This window comes from Sciurus vulgaris, assembly GCF_902686455.1.
Source record: "Sciurus vulgaris genome assembly, chromosome: 1".
Taxonomy (NCBI): domain Eukaryota; kingdom Metazoa; phylum Chordata; class Mammalia; order Rodentia; family Sciuridae; genus Sciurus; species Sciurus vulgaris.
Genome location: NC_136461.1, coordinates 3,854,122 through 3,876,976, shown reverse-complemented (window position 1 = coordinate 3,876,976; position 22,855 = coordinate 3,854,122). Strand labels below are relative to the sequence as shown.

Sequence of the window (22,855 nt, the reverse complement as noted above, 5' to 3'; positions counted from 1 at the left end):
ACGCGGACGTCGGGCTCACAGACACCGTCTGCTTCTGCTCTGACTTCTGTTGAGGATCTACTAAGAGCAGCCGTGTCCTGCAGACTGTGGGCTCTGTACATGCTGTGTGAGGGTTGTCACTCCTGCCTGATGGGGAGGGACAATGTTCGCATTCCTCCCGGTGGGGCACGGGTCAGGCCAGAACGTCTGTCTGCACAAGAGCCCCGCAGATGCTGGCACACAGCTGCTGAGACCTCATGAAACGAGGGACATCAAACCTCTCTACGAAGGGCCAGAGAGTGAACGATTCGGGCTTTTCAGGCCAGACTGTCTCTGTGGCAGGTACTTGGCTCTGCTCTTGTGGCGAGGAGTAGGCCAGACAACTCATGAACAGATGGGCATGGCTATGGGTCAATAAAACTTTATTTAAAAATAGGCTGAGAGGCTGAGGATGTGACTCAGTGGCAGAGCACTTGCCTAGCACATGCAAGACCCTGAGTTCAATCCCCAACACTGGAGGAGGAGGAGGAGGAGGAGGAGGAGGAGGAGGAGGAGGAGGAGGAGGAGGAGGAGAAGGAGAAGGAGAAGGAGAAGAAGAAGAAGAAGCAGCAGCAACCTGAGGCTTCAGAGACAGGAAGTAGAGCAAGAGGTCGACGGGTCTGGGTATAGCAGCTTAAAGGTACAGAGCTTTTGTCTGGGGTGATGAAAAAAAATTTTGGAAATAGTGGTGAGATTTGCGTAGCAATGTGAATGTCTTAGTGCCACCAAACTTTATCCTTAGAAAGGGTTAAAATGGTAAACTTCAAGTTTCATCTATTTAATTAAAAATTAAATACACACATACAAAAATAATCGTCAGTCCAGGATGGTGTTCACCTCCTGCTTGGCTCTGACAGAGCAGGCAGCAGCCTAAAGAATAAAGACTGGGCCTTCCTCATCAGGACCAGAGCCAGGGGACCTCTCATACTTGACATATTGATTTTTTTGACACTAACTGTAGGATTTAATACAAAATTCTTCTTATTCTTTACTCTGTCATTTTCACCTGCCACAATCTTCCAGGTCCCTGACTCCATCATCTATTCTATCCCCTGTCCTCCCAGCATGGACATCTAGGGATGACCTCCAATATCTTCACCCATGTCACTATGTCCCTGACACAGCCAGCCGGGGCTGCCACCACATCATTCATCAATGTTCCTCATGCAACTGATCACTTGGTAAGAGTCACTCAGGGGATGGTCCATGTCTGTCCACAGGGAAGCCACAGGCAGGTAGCTTGTGCCATCTAGGAATGAATCACACCCCTCTACAGAATAATTCTTCCATCCACTGTTTCAGTGACCATGTCAAAAGGAACCCAAGGCCGAATCAGGCAGGACTAACTGGGAGCAGGAACCAATCTGACAGGCTCAGGCCAGCCCCTTGGTCTTAGAGACTCCTGGCTTGGCCCTGAGGGCCTGTGCCCAGCAACCTCAGAGCAGAGGCAAATGGTTTCAAAACCATCTACCGTCACAAGCACACAAACAAACAAAACAAACTATGCACTTGGATTTCAATGGAAGCAAAGTTTTCCCTTTGAAGTCCCAGTGAACGAGGTCTCAGATCAACTAATCTTTAAACATGGCCTTCCCACGGGTAAGGAGGGCAAAGGTGACAGATGCATCTGGTGCAGAGGCCCAGAGCTCCCTGAGCGAGCACCACTGTGGTGTCCAGGTACCCCTGCCTGCCAGAAGCGCACCCCTCTGGAAGTGTATCATCCTCCTTCCAAGGGACCTCACGATGCTCTCAGCCCTGGGAGAGCTCCCTCGGTGTCCCTCCTGGACCCGTGGTGGAGACACAAGCTCTAACAGGTGCATTTGAGTGTGACATGCAGCTATGGGAAACGTGTCAGGATCTCGGTAAAGATCCTTCAGCCTGCAGGGAGTTGCAGAAGGTGGTTTTTAAGTGACTGCAACGAGCACCTTCTGATGTTTCAAGCTCACGCAGGCGCACTCTGAAGGGGCAGCTCAGACTCTCGACCGACCTTGTAATTCGGAAGACGTGCATGCTCTCTCTGGATTCTCAGGGTTAACTGCGGCGCGTGTCATGCACGTGCGGACCTGGAGTTCCTGGGGGCTGAGGGCTTGCTCAAGGCCCCCAGGCTCCCAGCTGCCAGGTGGTGCCACCAGATGTGGCGTCTTCCCTGGCTCCTGCCACCTGGCTCAACTTTTCACTGCCTCACGAGGTAGGGCCCCTCTACCCCAGAAACAGGGAAGCTGCTGTGGTGGCTGCGTGAGCTACGCGCATGTTCATGCAGGGACCTGGCCCTGGGCTCTGCCAGCTCCTGCTGGGCTCTGGGCCAAGGAACCCCGTCTTACCTCGTCAGTGATCTGGCCTCCGAAGGTCACCCATGTTCCTAGAAGGAAGTACAGGCTAGGTTAGACAGCCTGCCAGGGAGCCGGACACCGTCCAGTGGGGCTGACCTCAGACTGCAGGGCTGGGTGGGGGCAGCACAGGTGCCATGCTGCTCTGCATGAGCACGTCCTTTGTGTGTGGACACCTGGTCTTCAGGGCAGGCATTCAAACTGGGGACAACAGTCTCCAGGGTAGACAGCAGCTGCGAGCCCAGGAGGCCTGGGGCTTTTGGAACGTTCACCAGTCTGGGGCCGGTGCTGATGTGTCCCCTGTGCCAGGGACACGCTGCTGTGGGAGTTGAATGAGGGGTCTCCTGACAATAGGCAGGTCTCTGCTTTTGCTGGGAAAGGGGGTTGGGGCAGAAGGGGGGGGGCAGCATGGCGGTGAAGGACGGCCCATTCTGGAGGACAGAGCTCCCATGTGGACACAGGGCAAAATGGCGGCGCCTTGCGAGGTCGCTCAGTGAGCGGGCCCGAGGAAGGACGCCTGGGGCCAGGAACTGCTCTGATTTTCTGGTGCAGGGGGGAGTGTGGGTGCAAAGGGGCCCTGGTCCTCCTGGTCTCCTGTGCTATGTCTGTCTCTCTGTCCCCCTTCCTTCTGGTTGGTGAGGAGCCCTGTCCGGCGCCTGGGTTCTGTGTCTATCTCCCCCAAGGGGCGGGGCCAGCCCTCCCACAGCCCTGTCCCTTGGCAGTGAGGTGTCCCCCACACTCACCGAGCCCCAAGCAGGAGACCCGCAGGCCAGACTTGCCCAGGTTTCTGAAAAACAAGCACCGTGTGAGTCCAGGGTGTAGGGCAGGGTGCCACCAGCCAGGCTCGCTGGCCAATGCCCACCCCATGCACTCCCAGCCCAGCTGACAAGTGTTCTGAGGCCCGAAAGGTATGGGGGCCTTCAGAGAGAGGCCTCTGCTCACTCGGCCCCGGGTAGGGGAGTGCTAGCTGTCCCCTGGGCCCACAGGGGGCTTGCCACGAGGCTGGCGTGGCGTTGCTGGAGGCAGTGGGCCAGCTGCAGTGCTGTCTCAGGAGCAGATGACGATGGCGCCATGTCTTGTTTTGTTTCACGGTCATGCTGTGACCTGGACACCCACAGAGTCCCCCCGGGATTTGGTGCAACTTGGGCTTCCCTTCTGAGAAGCTGGCCACATTTGTGACGTTGTGGGTTCTTACTTCCTTTCTCCAGGGACAGGATAAGAGATGTTAGTCCCTCCTGGCTGGGGCCACTCGGCTCTGTCCCTGTTTCCTTGGGGTAGGTGCCTGGGGAGAGTGTGGTTTCCTAGCAAGGCTGGTTCCACCTTCGTTGCCACCACACCAGATCCTGTGGTCCTTGCAGCACAGTCCTCCCCAGGCACGGCCCTGGGCTCTGCCATGGTCACCCAGAACCCACAGGATGGGCCTCGGGCTGGCATTACATCTGCAGGAGGTTGTGGAGGTGGCAGCCCTCTGCCCTGGTGGCCGGGAGCCCCAGGGGCAGCTGCAGCTTGGGTAGCCCTCAAGCAAACGGTCACCAGGTCTTCCCCCAGTTCTGCGTTGGCAGTTGCCTTGCTTGTGAGCCATTGTGATCCCCTCGGTACAGATCTCACCCGGACCTGGCCACCCCACCCTGTCCACAGGAGACCCTGGTGGGCAGCGCGGGCTCAGGGCTGACTGGCTGTGGGGGAATGCCCACTCCCATTTCCGGGCCAGGTGACAGCCAGCGCCTGCTGTTCTCATGTGCAGCCTGGGCTCAGATGCTGTCGAGAGGGGGAATGTCGGCAGTGCATGTGCCTGGGGCAGGGGACACAGGACACTGACCTTGTGTCTCCTTTCCCAAAGGGGCAGATACCCAAGAGAGAGAGTACCACCCACGGGAAGAGGGTGGCCCTTTCCTCGTACAACCCACAGTGGAAAAATCAAAGAGGGTTAGTAGCCGAGTATTTAACCATGTTGAAAAGAGAGATGCAGTTTTCGGGTTTCCCCTTGTGAAACAGTCTCGTTGTCTAACAGTGCCCTCCGTGTTGGGCACACGAGCTAACCCAGGCGACGTGTGTCTGGGGCCGTGGCAAAGAGGCCTGGCCGTATCGCACATTCTGCAGGAGCCAGGTCCGCAGAGTCATATCCCAAGGCATATCCCAAGTCATGCCCAAGTGGTGGGCATGACGAGGTTGCGGGGAGGAGCAGGATGACCAGGTGACAGGCTCCTGACTGACTGGGATCCAGACCCCTGGGGAAATGGACAAAGGCTGCGGACTCCTTCCCTGGCACTGGGCACAGGTGCTCACAGCGTTGGGGCGTTTCCTAGAACTCGGGACACCACTGGTACCTGGCCCAGGTCAGCCTGGGCATGTGGAGAAGGTGGGGTCCCCACCTTGCAAACCTGCCCAGGTGACCATAGGGAGAATTCCTAACCAGGCTGGGTGGACAGTCACGTTTGTCACCTTCTCCTGCTACTTCCCTCTCGACAGCAAAGTGCTGGGCTCCAAATCCAGGTCCTAAACGCCAGAGTACGCTGTGTATCAGGAGGATGGAGCAGCCTTAGCGGCAGACAGGTGGGGACAGGGAACATGAGGCTGAGCCCGCTGGACCTGCGGCTGGAGAGCTAAGACACCGTGGCCCCAGCCTTGGGGTGTGTGGAGGAAGCTGCCCCAGCTCCCGAGTCTCAGTTCCTGGTTTGTTTGGCATGAGAGGGACCAGCCTCCCTGACAGGCCGAGTGTCCTCCTGTGCCCCTGTGGGGACCCAGGGAGTCTGGCTCTTCCGTGGCCTCCGCCCCCAGGCGTGACGGAGCAAAACTAGGACATTGCGGGATGCCGCTGTCCCCCTCAGCTGGTCTCCCGTTGACATGATGGTATTGGTTCTGCCATCCGCTGCCAGGCCTCCAGAGAGGGAATGAGAAGGGACAGGGACCTCCGGCTGAAAGCCTTTCACGCGCAGCTGCTGCATGGGGTGGAGCCCACTGTGCAGCGCGGCCTGGATGGGGCTGGGCCTGGCTGCCACTCCAAACTTGAGACCCGAGCATCACGTACTACGGGTTTCTTTTCCTAACGAAAGCTCCACGGAATGATAAGAGAGTTGGTCAAAACCTCCAAACCCAGTACTGCTGGATTTCACTTATTTGGCTTAGGTCTCTCCCAAGACCTGGAAAGGTGGCTGATGAGCACGTGACGGGGGAAGCGCCGGCGCGGATCACCGAGCCTCTTGCCCCAACACGGCCCCCCAGGCACCTGAAGGGCCAGCGCTGGAACGCGCCAGGGAATACAGATCTTTTGGAAAGAGGCGCTCAAGACCTGCCATGTTAGCTTCAGTGTGGAGGACAGAATTTGATCAGGTGGAAGGCAGGCGACAGGGCCTTGATGGCTGGTTCCAGGTGGGAGGCAGACAGGTGTTTCCTGTTGGTGCCTTGCTTGCCTGTCGGTCATATAGTGCTGAACAGTGAGGCACTGTCTGCTTAGAGGTCTGCTCAGCTCACCAGGTCCCCTGAGGACAGGCCTGGGCCTCAGGGCCTTTATCCTCCAATTGGAGCGGGCAGCGGCAGGGCTCCAGGGAAGGTTTGCAGAAAGATGTTGGTGTGAGGCAGGGGCGAGAAGCCCAGGCCCTGGGGCAAGCCCCTCAGGACAGGGCTGCTCTCTCTCCTCCAGGGCTTGGCCTCCCCACTGCTCCACTGAGTACCTCTTGGCCCTCTGGGGAGAGTGTGGCACCTGGCACTAGTCACCTCTGGTTCCCTTAACACCTGCGGGCTGTGCTCGTTCACAAACAGGTGTGCCTGGAGTAGCCATGGAGTGGCCTGGGGTGCCCAGGGAGGTGGTGCGGAGTCCTGGGGTCAGGCCCACCCGTAGTCCCTGCAGCCCCCACCTGTACCCAGGCGGTGGCCTGGTGGGGTACCCAGGAGGCTGCATGGCTGCATAGAAAGGGGCTCAGCAGGGCCCAGGCGGCACGGCGTGGATTCCCAGTCCCATTCCAGCTGCTAGGAAGCCACGCATCCTGCAGGGCTGACCCTACCTCCTTCCACCAATGCCACCACACAAAGCGCACCAGGCCCTGCTGTGCAGAGGGCCGTTTGCTCCGCCCCTGGAGACATGGGTCTAGAAAGAGCAAGTGCTGGGGCTGGGGTTAGAGCCCAGGTCCCCAGGCCGGTCTGGCCTCCCTGCTTCTGGCATGTACATGCATGGACACATGTGTACACGGACACACATGCAGTGTCATGCGTGCACACAGGGTCGCTCGGGCCCTTGGAGAGCTGCTCGTCCTTGCGTCTGAGAAGCCACACCTGGCCGTACGTGGTGTTGCAGAAATGCAAAACGTTAGCACGAGTCGACTCCTCTGCTGACCCTTCCATCTTCACTAGAATATGTGTATCCCACTTATTCCTAGTTTTGATCTCCACTTAGGGGAAGGCACAAACCCTAGAGCTTCTAGAGTAAAGGATCCCATTCTGGAAGGTTCTTAGTTACCCATCAGGTCCACTACAGAACCCCAGCCTCCCCAGGACCGAGAAGGCAGGGGCAAGAGCTCAGACTCTGCCACCCTTGGACTCCTCCTGAGGACACGTGTTGGGCTCAGGCGACACCCTTCCTGAGCATCCAGTCCGCCTTCCAGGTGCTGGTTCTGGGCAGGGCTGGACTGCACATCTCACTGGGAGGGACACTCACTATTTTCCAAGTTGGCACAAATACCAGCACGAGCCTAGATTATTGTCCTCCGAGACAGCTAGACCCGTCAGTCAGTGTCTGGTCACTGAGAAGCAGAATTGACCCTGGTTCCTATTTTGGAAAACCTTCCCCAGGAAGCCCAGGAACCAGAGCCCTTGCTTGGCCTCTCTAGTCTGTGCGGTGCCAGAGACCCCCCCCCCCCTTGCCCGGGGGCACCTTCTACAGGCCCTGAGGACCCTGGACTCAGGGTCTCACAGAGGAAGCGAGAAGAGCCAGACCTCAGAAGCTGCCCCCACCCCAGGGCTCTTCCTACAAAGCTGGAAACCTGTCTATCCCAGGAGCAAGGGGGTGCAGGGAAGGGGAGGGAGTCCCTGTCCTGGGTACTTGGACCCTCTCCACGTACCAGTCACAGGACTGGGAGCCAGGTGGGGGTCTGAGTCCCCAGGGAGGGAACCAAGGCAGCCTGGGCTGACCAGCATGGGCAAGCTTGGGTGCTGCTGGCTACCCTGTGCCCACTCCAGCCAGAGTCCCCACTCGAAACCAGGCCCGAGTCTGGTTCGAGCCAGGGAAGGAAGAGTCCTTCCACTGCAGGGTTCCCCCGAGAGCCCCCTTCCCGACTCAGGCTTGTCATGGTGGCCTGCTGCAAAGGCCTCAGGAAAGGACAGGAGGGTGCAGGGGGCCGTGGCCAACGCCTGGGGTCCCCGAGAGAACAGGCGACATGGCTATTGTAAGGGACCTCCAGGAAGGAAACAGAGGCAGGAGGAAGGAGGGGGTGATGGCAGCCATCTCCCAGCACAGCCTTGAGGAGGAACCCTGGGGCTGAGGGGAGCCTCGGCTTTGCCGCTCACCGGTCCGCCCAGCGCTGGAGCGCCCCCCTGGCCTCAGGGCAAAGACCAAGACTGACCACCGAGTCTTGCTGACCTTATGGCTCGCGCAGTGGGGAGGCTGGAGGGGAGCCCCCACCCGGCAGAGCCTCCCGTCCTCCTACCTATGTTTCATCCCGGGCTGCTTCGCGCTGGTGTCACCAGTGCTTGGTGTGCTCTGCACCGACAGCTGCCCCAGGCTCCGGGCCACCATGGCCACAGCGCGGAATCTTCCATGGGTGCCTGGGCTGGGGCTGCCAGCCAGTGGCCGGCCCAGCCGCTCCTCGGGGCCCCGGGCCTTGAGGCTGTGCTCGGAGCACACGAAGGACACCTGCATGTTGAGGCCGCTCAGCTCCTGGCTGCCTGTCCCCTCCTGCTGGGCTCAGCGGGCATCTGTCCTTGCGAGCCCTCCTCTGCCTGGGACAGGACTGTGTCCTGTGAGGTGTTCGTTCAGGAGCGAGGGTTTCTGACAGCAGCGAGGGCTGGAGGCACTGCCCGCGCAGGCTGTGGGGAGGGCATGCGACGTGCAGACGGCGCTAGAGACCTCTCAGGAGCGCCCAGCGCGGCGTGGGAGGGCCATCCCCTGCCGCTCGCCTTCCCCTCCCTCTGGGGCTTCCTGGTCTTGGCCGCGCTCTGGCTCTCCTGCCTGGGTGCCCGGAGTCGGGCTGGGGTGAGAGGGGTCGCCTGCCTCTGGCAGGGGCACAGAGGCCCCCTCCCTGCGCCCTCCCTCGTCCTCGATGCCAACTGAGTCCTGGGGTGGTGGCCTCGGGGCTAAGCTGGGCCGCTGTGACTGCCCGCTGAGACTGTGCTGGGGCAGCGGCTCAGGGGGTCTCGGGAGCAGCTGCTTCCCTGGCTTCCCTGAGTCGCGCTGGCTCGTGGCTCTGGCTCTGCGCACAGGGCTGCTGAGGCTCTTGTGTGTCAACGAGGTGGCCAGCAAGAGGCGCAGGCGGCCGCTGGAGATTCATTATTAATGACGCAGGATGCACAGCCGCCTGCCCTGCTGGTCCCTGGAGGCCAGCACAGGCTGACCTGCCAGCCCAGCCCGGGGCAGGGGAGGCCGGTGTAGTCGGAGCCTCCTAGATCAAGCAGCGACTCCACCTGCCCCAGGCAGCCCCCTGCGGAGGGCGGGGGCGAGCCCCCAGGCCCAGTGCAGGGAGCAGTCAGATCACCGGGGCCGAGAGGAGCCTGGGGTCCTGATGACAATGATGCAGATGGCCAAGGGAAGAGGACCAAGGGACGGAGACGCACCAGCCCTTGGAAGAGCGCTCATCTTGCTGCAGACGTCAGCAGGTACTTCCAGGAGGAGCAGGGACTAAACGGGGAGGCCCCCACGCCACGCCATCCTCCTCGGCATCAGAGGGGCTCGCCTCGCCCTCTGGGGCGAGCACCCCAACGCCAGGCAGGGTGGGCCCTGCCACACTGCCTTTAGGGTCCCCTCTCGCCCTGCCAGGTGTGGCTGCGAGAGTAGGGGTGCCAAAGTGCCAGACAGGTCCTGGTACGTGCTCACCAATTAAAGCCAACCGGCCGGCAGCAGCACGCACTCTAATGACCCGCAACACCAAGGAACGGCCTCCAACAGCAGAGGTGCTCCCCTCCCCCACGTCTCCCCATGGGTCAGCGCAGCCCGTGGGTCCTCCCCATGAGCAAGCAGCAGCCAGCTCGAGGGGGGCCTGGGCCCCGGCACAAGGGCCTGGGAGGGAGGAGCTCATGCCTTTGGCAAGGCAGGTCCAGAGGCCAGCAGTGGCCTCTCAGGACAACACACAGGCCTGGCTCTGCCTTCCTCCTGCTGGTTGCCACAGGTTAGGCTGTCCTGGGTCCCTGTGCTCTGGGTGGGCCGGAGCCCTTTCCAAGCCCCTTGGGTAGGGGTGGTGGGGGGAGAAGGGCAGTGCCAACCCCGCGTGCGGCTGAGCCTCTTCTCCAGGCTGGACCACAGCACCCAAAGACAATGGGCTCACGGGCCTGCCAAAGAGGCCACACACGGCAATGATCCTGCCGTGGTCCCTCTCCAGGGCTCGGGCAGCCCCTCCGATTGCAACATCCAGCTCCCCTGATTCTGCAAAACCAGAGCCCAGATGGAACTCGCTCGGCCTAACCTCTCGCAGCCCTTCCAACACCTGCCCGGTCCCTGCTGTGAGAATCATCCCGTTTATTCACTCCCAGAGCACTTGAGCGCCTGCCTGCGCCTGGCGCCCTGGGCACTCACCCTCCAGGTCACCTGATGAGCACCTCAGGAGAGCCTGTCACCAGTGCAGAGTCCCAGGCCTCCCAACGTAGCAACCCTGGGTCTGGGCCCCGGGGCTGCAATTTTGATAAGAGCCTGAAGTGATGCTGTTCGAGGTGGGAAAGCCCCCTTCATCTTCCTCACACCACCCTCTGGGCACCAGCAAGCCGGGGTCTCACAAGGGCTGGGGCTTCACTACCCTCAAGGGTTGCTCTGAATCAGATGGGCCGTCATAAGCAGCACGCGGTGACGTGTGATCATGAGAATGTGTCACCACAGTGTCAAAGGCCATCTGTGTCACCACATAACCAGCAGTTCCTGTCCTGGGTCTGCACCAGGGAACTGAAAAACATATGCCCATTCAAAATCACAAACGTCCATAACAGCATCGTTGACAATAGCCGCCACATAGAGACAACCCACATGCCCAACAGCTGAAAGGCGGATAAAAAAAATGTGGCCTATCCAATGGAATATTATTCAGCCATAAAAAGGAAAAAAGTTCTGGCACATGCTCCAACGTGGAGGCACCTGGAAAACACACTGAACAAAAGAAGCCAGTTATAAGTGACTGCAACGCACGACTTCATGTATACAAAATGCCAAGAACAAGTAAATCCACAGAGACAGAAAGCAGACGAATGTTGCTGGGTGGCTGGGCATGGGATTTCTTTTTTTGGGGGGTGATGAAAAAGTTCTAAAATTGTGGTGATTTTCGCACAAGTCAGTGAGATCACAGAAACTGGTGAAGGGTACACCTTACGTGAATTGTGTGGTGTGGGAAGGACATCTCAATAAAGTTGTCCCCCCGGGTGACCACAGAAGCCTCTGGGCTTTGTTCCTCATGTTCCCTGTGGTGGTGCTCTTCCTGCCTCTCTGCTGTGAACTCCGGTCATCTTGGGCATCAGGTCAGAGGGTTTGGGGTGAAGCACAGGTGATTCCTTCCTTCTCTGAGTGCCACTGACCCTCGACTTTCCCAGGGCACCAGGAGGTTGGGAGTTGTTCCTCACAGCATCATGTCTCCCCTGCCCAGAGCCATGGGCCCGGCAGCCTCTCAAGACATTGGGCCAGTGACCCAAGGAAAGACTCAGCAATGTTCCTGACCACCCGGGGACATAAGCAGCTGTTGGACAAAGGCCTCTCGTGGAGGGAATGGCTTACTAGTGCACACTGCGGTTCTCATTCGAGAGAGAATCCAGAGAAGGCATCTCCGGAGCACTGGGCTCCTCCTGAGCAGCCAGAGAGTTTCCCTCTGTGCAGGAAACAAGAAAACCTGCCATCCCTGCCAGTCTCTGCCAGGTCCTCCAGCAGGTGACCTGGGGTACGAGAAACCAACCTGCCCTACTTCCTGCTTGCCGTTTCCCCACATTTGCTATTTGAAAAACTCCACTGTAGCAGCTTAATTTAAGGAAGCCACCCACAATCCTTTTAGGAATTGGGTGGGGTACGGGGAAAAGTGATTTTTTAAAAATAATTCAATACAACTTCCGAATGCATAATGTTAATATTATAGTCTTATAATCCCTGAAAATTGAAGGCATGTATGAAGTTGTGGATTAGTGGGTGTAACGGGGAGTGTTCTTTTCCCCAGGGACACGAGGCAGCCACAGAGGTATTTTGGCATGTCACAACTAGGTGAGGCTTGCTGCCCCCAACAGGAAACCATCCAGCCCAAATGTTAACAGTGCCGGTGCCGAGAGAGCCTGCTCAGTGCTAACCAGTCCTGCGCTGCCCCTCGTTGACCACCTTGTTCTGAACTAAGGGTGCTGGGGACGTCCACGTGCAGGGGCTAGGTACTGGGAGACCAGAGGGGACTTTCCAGTCAAAAGCTCACAGCCCGGCACGTGGCTCTTGGGCATTTAAGGCCTTCCCTGTGCAGGACAGAGGTGAAGGGGAAAGACCCTTCAGCAGCGGGTGGTGGGGAGATTTCCATTTCTAGGTACTTTTCTCAATTTTCAAGCCAAAACAAAGCAAGGAAGGAAGGGCTGGGGCCCCGTGTGTGCCCAGCCCCCAGGTCATAGCGCCCACAGGGCAGGATGAACGGAGCACCCCATCTGCCTGACTCTCTTCACTCCTGCTGTGGGGACTGCCTGTGCTCTAGCACAGAGCTCCCTGTTTGGGGCCCTGGTTCCACACGACACTCAGGACACTGGGGACAGCGTCACTTGGAGAGGGGCTTCTCTCTCCCATGTGCAGGATCCCAGGTGCCAGCCTCTTGCTCACCTGGCTTCCCGAGGCCTGTACCTGAGAAGGAAGATTCTGGAAGTCCCAGATTTTCTACTTGGATGAAAAGGGCCCCCTCCCCAACCCTGCTCTGGGCTCTGGGTTGTGGGTGGCAGGTGAAGCATGGCATGGGGGACCTCAGGGAAGGTGTGCAAACACAGGCAGGGCTGCCCAGGTGATGCACCGGCAGTCACAGCAGGCCGCATCCCCCGAATGGCAGCAGCTCTGCGGGGGCAATGCCCTGAACACACGGCACACGCCCCAACGGTCTGAAGGTGGTAGCGGCATGCCAGCTGTGGGCCTTTACCCCTAACTCCCTGTGGGCCCCTCTGGGCGCCTTGAGCTCCAAGTCTGGAGACCGGGCCCAACAAGCACTCCTAGTGCAGAAGAGGACGCGCTGTGGGCTGCAGCCCCCTGGGCTGGGGCTGGGGCCTCAGAAGCTCTTCAGGACCTGCTTGGCAGGAGCCCAGGCATGCAGAGGACCTCAGCAGCCACCACGCTCCAGCATGAGTCAGCCCTGCCTCTTGACCCACTGCTACCAACCGTCTAGGAAGCCACAGCCCTGAACCTCCTCGGCTGGGTGCCTTCTCCACTGAGATCGTGCAGAGTGGCAGTGACAGCAGCAAGTGCTCCAGGCCGAGAACCGCTAAGCAGAGGAGGAGGCCCGCCTGGCGTCCATGGCTTCCATTTGTCCAAAACAGGTCAAGACTGGTAATATTCTCAGGAAGTCCCAAGGATCAGGTGGGATGGAGGGTTAAACGTGTGACACCGGCCCCTCCTTTCAGATGTGTCCAGGAGGATGGGGGTGAGCCCAGGACGTGTTCTGGTCACCTTTAAGCTGGCCTGGGCAGAAGTTCTGTGTGGACAGATGGCTTAGATCCAGGTGGGAAGATGCCAGGCTCTTCCTACCTCTTGTACCTGCGACCATCTGAGCCAAGTAGTCAGTTCTGGCCAATAATCCAGTGGTTTGGCTCCCTCACATAAAAGCTCCGCTGTGTCCATGCGATGCACCCCAGACGGCAGCCCTGGGTGCTGAGCTTCCAGTTCAGCTGCTGGGGTCCAGGTCCCCACCTCAGGAGGCTTGGAGGGATGGGGATGTGGGGGCTGAGCCAGGGTCTCCCCCAAGAGGAGACAGGCCCCGTGGAAGGGGGCAGAGGCCCTACCCTGTGGGAAACGAAGCCTGGGCGGCTCAAGGCCTGGAGTAGACATTTCAGGGATGGGCTTCAGAGAGCCCCACGCCAGCCACTCCTCCAGGGAGGGGCAGAGGCGGTGTCCGAGGGGCTCCCCGTCCTCTCCTTGCTGAGTGAAGCACAGCCTGCACCCAAAGGTGACTTCCTGCCAGGGAGGCAGATGCTGAGGCGCTGGGGGCCACCCAGTGGAGCCGTTTCTCAGAGCAAAGGACAGCAGGACTGATGGCCCTCCTGGGGAGGATGGACTGGCAGGTAAGAGCTGAAGCCCCTGGGTGTCAAGTAACGTGGAACAGGCCTCCCCAGGACATCCTGAGCCAAGTGCTCATGAGGGCCAGTGCTGCAGGCCCAGTCCTCCCCAGGAAGTGGGAGTTGAGGAACATGGGAAGTTCTGGGCAGGGCGAGGGCTGGGTCTGGAACACGGGGTGTGTCCTGCTCAGGCCTCTGGGCCTGGGGCAAGCTGGCCAGCCACGTCAAGAGTGGGAGACTGTGGAAGGCTTGGTGTGGAAGGAAGGTGGGGAGCCAGGGAGCAGAGAGGCCCGAGGACCTGTGGTCAGGTGCTGCCCCCTGGGGGACTTGCCCAGGGCCTGTTATGTGGCTGGGCTGGGTGGATGGTGCTGGTCGCACTGGCAAGCTGCAGGTGGCCCTTGGACAGGACACCTCCTGGTGTGTGTGGGTCCCCAGGAGACAGCTTTCCTGGGCACCTTCTCCCTCTCCTCCTGCTGGCTGCAGTGGGAGCAGCCCCCAAAGAGGAGGAGGTGAGTTGGAGCGCTGCTTCCTCATTGCCCCTGTTGGCCAGGCAGCTGTGCAGAGCCCGGTGGCCCTCAGAAGCACCCTTTGAGGTGTGACGAGGCCATCAGTCACCACCATGGTGCCCAGGGTTCCAGGGGACGGGCCACGTGGGTCCGCTGTAAGGCGACGACCGCTGTGCATGTCAGGATCCCGGCCCTCGCGCCTCTCCTCGTCCTGAGAGCCCCGCAAGGGAGGGCAGGGCAGGGAGAGCAGCTGGGGCTGGAGAGGCCCAGGGACAGTCAGCCCACGTCTGGATGGCCACTGGGGCTCCCCTGCTGGTTACTGCCAGCAGAGGCGGTCTCCCTGGCCACACGGCTGCCAGCCGAGGTCCCGGGCAGGCCCTCGCTGAGATCCTGAGCCAGCCGGCCCACTCCCAACCTGTTCCTGTCTTGGTGGCTCTTCCGGAATGCCTGGCTGGCCTTGCTGCTGCCTCCACCCCATCTCTTCCTGTGGCATCTGCTTCTTTTCCCCATGGCACTGACCTGCATCCTCAAGTGCGACTGTCCCCACCCGTGAGATTCCAGCTGGTGGGCAGTGTGGGGTTCAGACACCTGGACGACCACTGAGGGCAGGAAGGTCCCTTCCAGTGTGGGACTGGCCTGTGTTTCCCTCTCAGAAGGAGCCAGTTCTGGAGCTCTGAGTCACATCCCTCCTTACTGAGTTCTCAGGACAATTCCCAGAGGTGGTGACTCTGCTGAGACATGGAGAGGCCAGGGGACCTGCCTCAGTCTATAGGTAGCCAGTGGGGAAGCTGGGCTCCTCCCAGGACAGTCAGTGATGTCCCCATAGGCTCAAGGACTTCACTTAGCCCTTGGGACCCGTGGTTGGTTGGAATGTATCCCCCAAAAGACACATTTAGGTTCTAAGTCCTGGCACTTGTCACTGTGATCTTATTTGGAAACAGGCTCTGTGCAGATGGAATCAGGTTAAGATGAGATCATTCTAGATTACAGTGGGCCCTAAAGCCAGTGACTGGTGACCTCATAAGGAGGGGGAGATTTGGAGACAGAGGGAATGGCCACAGGAAAATGGAGGCCAAGATCAGAGTAACACATCTACGAAGGGCTGGCCAGGGACAGCTGGCAGCCAGCAGAAGCTGGAAGACACCTGGATTTTAGACACCTGGCTTCCTGCACTGTGAGAGAATAAGTTTCTGTTGTTTTAAACCAGGTTGTTATGGAAACCTTAGGAGAAAAAGACAGGATCTTCCTTAAGGTGGTCGCCCTCCACCTAGCCCCTGGCTCTCCTTCCCATGGTGCCCTCCTTCCCACCTGTCCTTTAAGACACACCTGGTTCCCCAGCTCCTCCAGGTAGCCTTCTCTAGCTGGCAGGGATCTGTGGCTAATGGGTAAGCTTAGCTCCAATAGGTTAACTCAGCAAACAACCAAGCACTTCTTGGATAGTCTTCCTGCTGGTAGTCACTACCAGGGATCTGGTGTCGATAAATGCAGCACTCAGGGCTCCTGCCCTCCGGGGAAGTCAAGGGTCCCTGCCCAGGGCTGCAGGCCTGGGCTGCCTTATCTGGGCTGCAGAGAGAGGCTCTGACCCGGCATCCCCTCTTGCCTGGCTGCCGCGTGAAGTTGCAGGAACCAGACGCTGCTGAGGGCTTTGTGGGCGATGGATTAAGACCACGACCACACAACCTATAGAGGCTTGGAATGTTCTAGGTGAGGCTTTGGCGCTCAGAGGGGTGCAGATGGGCAAAAGCAGGCAACCGAGATAGCAGGGGTGAGAGTGCAGCGAGGTGTGGGTGCGAGGGGCGGAGGGGTGCGAGGTCCTCGCCGGCGCTGGTGTAGGCGGACTGCGGGCAGGAGGCAGCCAGGAAACATCTGGGGCTGGACGTGCATTTTAATGCAGTTAGACTGCCAGTTTTCTTAAATGATAAAAATTGAGGATGCGTTTAGGTAAGTGGGAAGCTGAAAGCCCTGGGGTCCGCTGCCGGCTCTGCTCAGCGATGCAACGTCCAGGCGGGAGCTGCCTCCGGGCGGCTCCGCAGCGCTCACCGTCAGGTGCTGCCTGCTTTACATTACATTTAAGAACGAGTTTGACTGAGTCCCCGTCCAGTCACCAACTGGGAAGGCTCCACCCCAGAACAGCATTTAGCTTCTGGGATCTGTAAGAGCTGGTGGCACCAGTCAGCCACCCAGCATCAGGGCAGCAAGATGGAATTCTCCAGAACAGCAGGGGCCCCACGGGCTGCTGAGCCCTCGGCCACCAATGACCGAAGGTGTGAGTTACTTTCTGGACTCTTATGCCCCTTGGGAAGAGTGCTTCCCTGGGCATTTTGACCCTGCAGTCAGTCCAGCAGTGCTATGGACTTGGATGTGACGTGGACATTGGGTTTCCAGGGTCTGCCAGAGCTAAGCACCACAAACTGGATGGCAGTAATTTTATCTAATTACATCTGCAAAGACCCTATTCCCAAATAAGGTCACATTCTGAGGTTCATCATGGATATAAAGCTTGTGGGGCATGATTCACACTATACCCACCATCACAAATCCTGCCAACACCGGAGGAGCTGAGATCTTCCAGGATTGGGAGGACCAGGTCAGGTCCCTCCTGCCTCCGGACCTGCAGCTCTGTCTGTGTCTGGCCCAGCACCTGGCCTCCTCCCATCTCCTTCGCTGTGCCCCAAAGGTTTCCCTCAGTGGTGCCTCTCAGATGGCTCATGTCACCTCCTCAGATCAGCCTCCCCGCCACCAGGGCCCACCGCGTTGTCTGCTTTGCAGCCTTGGGACGGCTCATACTACCTGAACTTGCTTTTCTCTGCCTCCCCACACCAGGGCGCAGTGGCCCTGTGGGTGGGGACCTGGTTGGTCTTGTTCATGCAGCTTCTCCAGGGTCTAGCCCACTGCCTGGTCCTAAATAGCTTCTCAATAAACATTTGCTCAATAAACGAAAGTTATCAAAACAGAACAATGCACAGTCTCCCTCTGGAAGAATTCTGTCGGAATTAGGAGCTCAGTGGTGGCCAAACCAGCTGGCCACTTGTGCCCTCCTTACTGCTGGCTTTAGAATACAAAGCCTGAAAAATTCTGCCATCTAATGGACTCCCAGAAGAAGTGCTTTCTTAAAACTACAACCACATGTTCAGACAATGGGCTATAGGACCAGACATACAGCTCATAGGAGCAAAGGATAAAGGAAAAGTCCTGGCCCCAGCTTACTCTCCAAAGAGCAGCCAGAAAACACCTGTGGCATGTGTTCGACGGGAGCCAAAGCTTTAGGGCTGCCGGATAAAATTCAGGAAGCCCAGTTCAGTTCAACTTCAGATAAATAATGAGCAACTTTTCAGGATAAGTATGTCCTCAATATTGCATGGGACATATTTATACTTAAAAAAATTATTTGACATTTACCTGAAATTCCGGTTTACCGGGCATCTTGCACTTCATTTGCCACATTTGGCGACCCTGCCAGGCCTGGGTGGGTAGGGCCCTCTTTAGCCAGCTGGCTCTGACGAGGAAGCAGAGCTGCGTATCTATAACCAACGAGGATTTATAAATAAAAACCTGGCAGCTCTCAGTTCTTTGACCAGCTAGGAGAAAGTTGGTTGGCTGGAGAGCTGTCCCAGGTGCTGAATTCAAAGATGAATGAGTTAAACAGAATAGCCTTTTCAGGTTCCAAGAAAATTTAGACCTACATGCCTGTCATTCACACACGTAGGACATTTAATTCACAGCCTTTGCTATCATAGTTACAGTCTGATGCCACCAATTCAGAGGTCACCTGCTAAAACCACTTCCCATAACAACAGCCCTGTTTAAAGACATAAAGGAGAACACTTTGTTTCCAGAATCCAACCCAGGTCTGTGTTGCCACATCTGGATTTGTCGTTAGAGATGGTGAGTTGATGTGTTTTCACTAACTCATGTTTAGTCAATCCCCAATGCTGAATTAGTCCTGATGGAGTTGCTATAGACCCCTGAAACAGTGCACTCACCCCTCCTGCAAAGCCCACCCCCCGAAACCACATTCTCTCGCCCCAGAGAACACACCAAGATCTTAGTGCTCATCTTTGGATAGCTAGGACCATGGAAGGCTTTTGGTTTCTTCTTTGGTACATTTCCATGTGGTTGAAAAGGTTGAAACAGGATATATTTACCCCACTCCACAATAAAACGATTGTTAGCGTTTCCTGGGCTGTGTCCCTTGCTCCTGCAGTGCTGGCCCACCACAGGCCTCCTCTGATGTCCCCAGGACTCCCTGCCCTTGCCCCCTGCCCGGCCCTTACCGATACTTCATGCCCGTGCGCTGGGCGGTGCAGCTGTCCAGGGACAGGCCGTGCATGCGGAGGAAGCTCTCCATGTTTCTGGCCTGGGCAGCCGCCCGCACCTCCCGCAGCCGCTGCAGCTCCAGTGTGTCCGTCTGGCGGACAGGGTGCAGGGCCCAGTCCGAGTGGCACCTGCTGCTCACGCTCCGCAGACTCTCGCTGTATGTCATGGACAACATGGTGCCGCCTGACCCAGGAGCTGCCACTGTCCAGACGGGAAATGCCGAGTGGTGGAGGGTTAGAGGGTGTGCCAATGGCCCAGTGCCCCAGGCTGGCTGGTCTGCCCAGGAGAGGGAACAGCAACAGTGAGACAGCTCCCAAAGAGAGCTGCCGCCATGGGGTCGTGGCACCTGGGGATGGGGTCGGGATCCTGGATACAAACACCCTTTGGAAGAAGAGATTCTCTGTCCTCAAGCTGGTACTTGCCAGGAACTGAGCTGCCCCCTGTCTCTCTGCATCCACGAGACAAGCACAGGCCAAGCTGCATTCCAGGCGGGCGTGCGGCACTCTAAGTGTCTGGTGGAAACGGGTACAGGAGCATGCAGAGCCTGAGCCCCAAACACTGAGGGCCAATTTCTCGCCCCACAGCGCCCTCCTGAGGTGGCTCTGGGGCAAAGCCAGGCAGGGGCTGTCCCTGGGGAAGCAGCACAGGGCACACCTGCCAGCTGGGCCCTCAACTCCGCCAGGGGCCCACCCAGGAAGGCCCTGTTCGTTCATGAAGCCTGTGAAGCTCAGTGCTATCCACACAGCACCTTCCTGCCTGTGCCCAGCAGAACTCTTTGGGCCCCATGCTCCCTGATATTAAGGATGTCACAAGCCACAACTTTGCAATAGAAAGAGGAGGGAGGTACTGGCCGGGGGAAACAGGTTGGGGTAGGAGGAGTCCAAAGCAATGGTTCTAGACTCTCATCCTGAAGATGAACGCACACTCTCAGAAACCGCAAACAGAGTAAGTGTCCATCAATAGGCAATGGCTAACGATTGGCAGTGCATCCACAGGGTGGAAGTTTGTCTAGCCATCCAGACTGAGGTGTCCTCGCATGACTGACACGTGTGAGCCCTGAGAGAGGGTGCGAATTAGAAAATAGGCAGGGGGAAAGGATGCTGCTGGGGCTAACTAGGAACATCAATGTGAGCACTTCAAGGGAGAGGGTGTTGTGGCTGGGTGTCCACGCCATGCTGACCTGTGACTGGTGATGAAAAGGCCAGGACAGGGCAGAGGAGGGCTGCTATCCAGTCTTTCCCAACCCACCAGACCCAAGCCTCCCCCTCTGCCCAGCTGCCTGCACACCGTCTGTCATGGTCACCAGAAGGAAGTCCCTATGTCAGCTGGCCCAGCTGCCCGGGCCTGGCCTTGGGAGCTCCCAGAGAGAACAAGTTTGATGATCTCTGGGAAGAATCTAGGAAGGCTGTCCTGAGAGCAGAGGCAGCTGCAGAGGTTCTGGTGTGGCCCTTGGAGGCAGGTGAAGTCACCCTGGGGTCCCTCTCCCTTGGGCAAGCTCAAGGGGTCAGCCTGCTTAATTTCTCCAGGGCCAGAGGAAAGGGCAGGAAGCTGGGATGAGTTTTGAGTACTGGGTCCTTCCAGGAGGGGGTACCAGCCTGGCTGACCCCTAACTGCGTGGCCGACCTGAGTAAGCATGCAGGGAGGGGCCGTTCCAGGAGCCCCGCAGCCCCTTTCGGGGGTTTCCCTGCAAGGACCTGCTGTCTCCCTCACTGTGGGGACTGCCACGTCTGGTCTGCTCCCCCAGCCCCGGCCTGGCTCAGAGCAGGTGCCTAGAAATGCTCATTGAATGTGCAGTGGAGGCAGGGAAGGGGCTCAGAGAGGAGCTGGAGGGACAGACAAGTAAGGGGCTGGGGGCCCTGCAGGGAGTGAGGGGACCAGCATCCATGCAGGTCCCAGACCCCCTGCCCAGGATGGCGGGGTGGTGCCTCCTGCAGCGTGGCCTGCAGCATGGGCCCCTGGGTGCCCTGCATCTCCACTGGACCCTTGGCAGGCCCGACCGTGTCACCCCTGGCACTTGTCAGGAGCTGCTGCACAGACTCTTGCTTGACTGTTTCATTCCCACCCCTGAGGCCGGCTCTGGCAGGTAGGGACTCTGTCTGCTCTCATGGCCGCCCCCAGCAGCACCCTGTCTTTGGCAATGCTCTGTCCCCAGCAGTGCCCTGAGTGAGCACAGTAGGGACTCTGGACTGTGAAAAGCCAAACTGGCCTCCAGCGGGGCTCTAGCAGTGGCACTGAGCCACCTCAGCCACTAGGGCCTGGCCCAGTCCTACAGCTCTTCGTAGCTAGTTGGCCCCTCAGGTGGGATGAGGTTCCTACTCCAGGACTTGCGCTCGCCAGGGCTGGTATTCTTGGGGAGGGCCCTGCAGACCTCTGACACTAAAGCCCCCCTTCCAGAAGAATCAGTCTGGAGGCAGTGAGGGGCCCGCCTCAGAACGGGGCTGATCCTAGGAAGTGGGGCTCGGAAACCTACAGGGCAGCACGGCCCCGCTTCCTGCCTGCTGGCCAGCCTCTCCCTCCCTATGGCACATGCCCAGTGGCATCGGGCATCTGCTCGTGGCCATCGGGCATCTGAGGTGGCCTTGTAGCTCGCTGCCAGCCCTGTGTGGGGCTTGCCTTACCTCCCCGAGGCCCCGTTCAGAGGGAAGGCCAGACGGGCAGGCTGCAGCAGCCAACCCTTCCCGAAAGCAGGGCCCATCTCAGATGCACACATTCCCAGCCAAGCCCAGCCAGGCCCCGATCAATAGACATTAGCTTTCAAGACATTACCACAAAAAGCAACCGGGGTCTGGCTGGCCCTGGAAGTAGGCCCAGGCTCACTTGACAGCGTGGCCCAGGACCAGGGTTGCCCTGGCTATCACTCACTCTGCCGCCCAGGCAGGCCCTCGACATCTCCAGCATCCATGTCTGACATGGGAGGAGCAGAGGTCTCTCCAGTCTGCCTTGGGCTGCGGGATGGGAGGCTGGGCAGCTGGGCAGGGGCTGGGGTGTAGCAGGGCACACCTGAGCGGGAGAGGGCTTCATCAGAGTCCCTGCCTCTGGTGACAACAGGCACCAGGGGAGATGAGCTCCAATTTGGCTGGCGGATGGGTGGGTGGGTCCCTCTGAGAGGGGGCATGTGACCAGAGGCTGGAATGAGCCTCAAGACCCCTGCAGACACCAGTTATCATTGGAAGGTGTATGAAGACGCTAATGAAGGCCCTTTGTCACAGGTGTGCCTGTTCCTGAGCAGACGGTGCGAGTGGGTGTGGAGCTGGGTGAGAAGGAGGCGGGCAGGAGAGAATGAGCCTCAGCCATGGCTGTGACCCGCCATGCCGCCAGGTCCCAGAGGCACCCCTGTGGGGCCATGGTCTCCCTGCTTGTGATCTTCCCCTGTAGCAAGTCTCCCCGCCTGGGAGCAGGCCTGTGGGTGCAGACCCTGTGACATGAGGGAGGCTGGAGTCTCCTGCTGCAAGTGTGGGGCCGGGGATTTGTGGGCAGAGAATTGGGAGAGCGTGGGGGCCCCAGTGCCGGGCGGAGGGGTGAGGAGCAGAGGCCTGTGCCCACGAGGTGGTCCACGTGGGAGGGGCCCTGGGGAGGGGCACGACTCTGGGAAGGAGCTGGGGGCTGTGCTGGGGAAGGAGAGACAGGTGTGCACAGATGGCACAGCAGGGCTGCCGTGCTCGCCATGCTGCCTGGACTGGCATGTGGAGGGCGGAGTCCATCCCCCGGGACCCTCATGCTGGGGCTCTTCTCTGGGCTTCTTCTGGGTCCTAGCATAAAGGGCCCAGGTGAGACATTGCCAGGGAGGACAGAGGACTTCAGCTTCGGGTCCCCCGTCTCCTGAGATCAAATGTTCAGTGACCCCGACTTCTGATCCGCAGCACCCCTGCTGCTTTCCAGGGTAGGGTTCTCCAAGCTCTGACGCTGTCTGGAAAAATCAGCCCCTCCTCAGTCGCCACTGCCAAGTACTCAAGTCCTTTCCTGCCTTCTGCAAATCTATTCTTGTCGGCCGGGGGCTCGGGGGAATTCACGTGAATCAACGCAGTGACACGGAAAAATGAAGCGTGCTCTTAACCTCGTTAAGTCACGGGAGTCGTTACCTAGCCGCCAAGCCTCCTTCCTCCTGGAATTCTGAATTGGGGTCTGTTTACCGACAGCCAGCACAGCAGGACACGTGAGATGGAGGGGGAGCCTGGGTGTCCCTGTGTTGATGACATCTGTCTAGAAACCAGAGGCCCCGCCAGAGGCCTGGAGACGGGACGGAGCGGACGGCCACCATTCCCGACACAGCCAGGCAGCGCAGGCGCAGCTCCA

The 22,855-nt window shown here is 58.8% G+C and overlaps 1 protein-coding gene across 8 annotated transcripts in view; it reads right to left on the bottom strand.

The window, feature by feature from the left end:
• Positions 1 to 22,855, bottom strand: part of KCNAB2 (potassium voltage-gated channel subfamily A regulatory beta subunit 2) — an 80,930-nt gene that overhangs the window by 18,738 nt on the left and 39,337 nt on the right. For 4 of the 8 annotated variants that reach the window (XM_079148005.1, XM_079148006.1, XM_079148004.1 and 1 more), the window contains 2 exons: positions 3,089 to 3,132; positions 2,340 to 2,377 (listed from right to left, as the gene is read on the bottom strand). In XM_079148005.1, coding sequence (XP_079004131.1) covers positions 2,340 to 2,377; positions 3,089 to 3,132 — 82 coding nt within the window. Of the gene's footprint in view, positions 1 to 2,339; positions 2,378 to 3,088; positions 3,133 to 7,984; positions 8,345 to 18,519; positions 19,094 to 22,855 lie in introns of those variants that run through there. The other 4 variants (XM_079148009.1, XM_079148003.1, XM_079148008.1 and 1 more) reach the window with 3 other exon arrangements.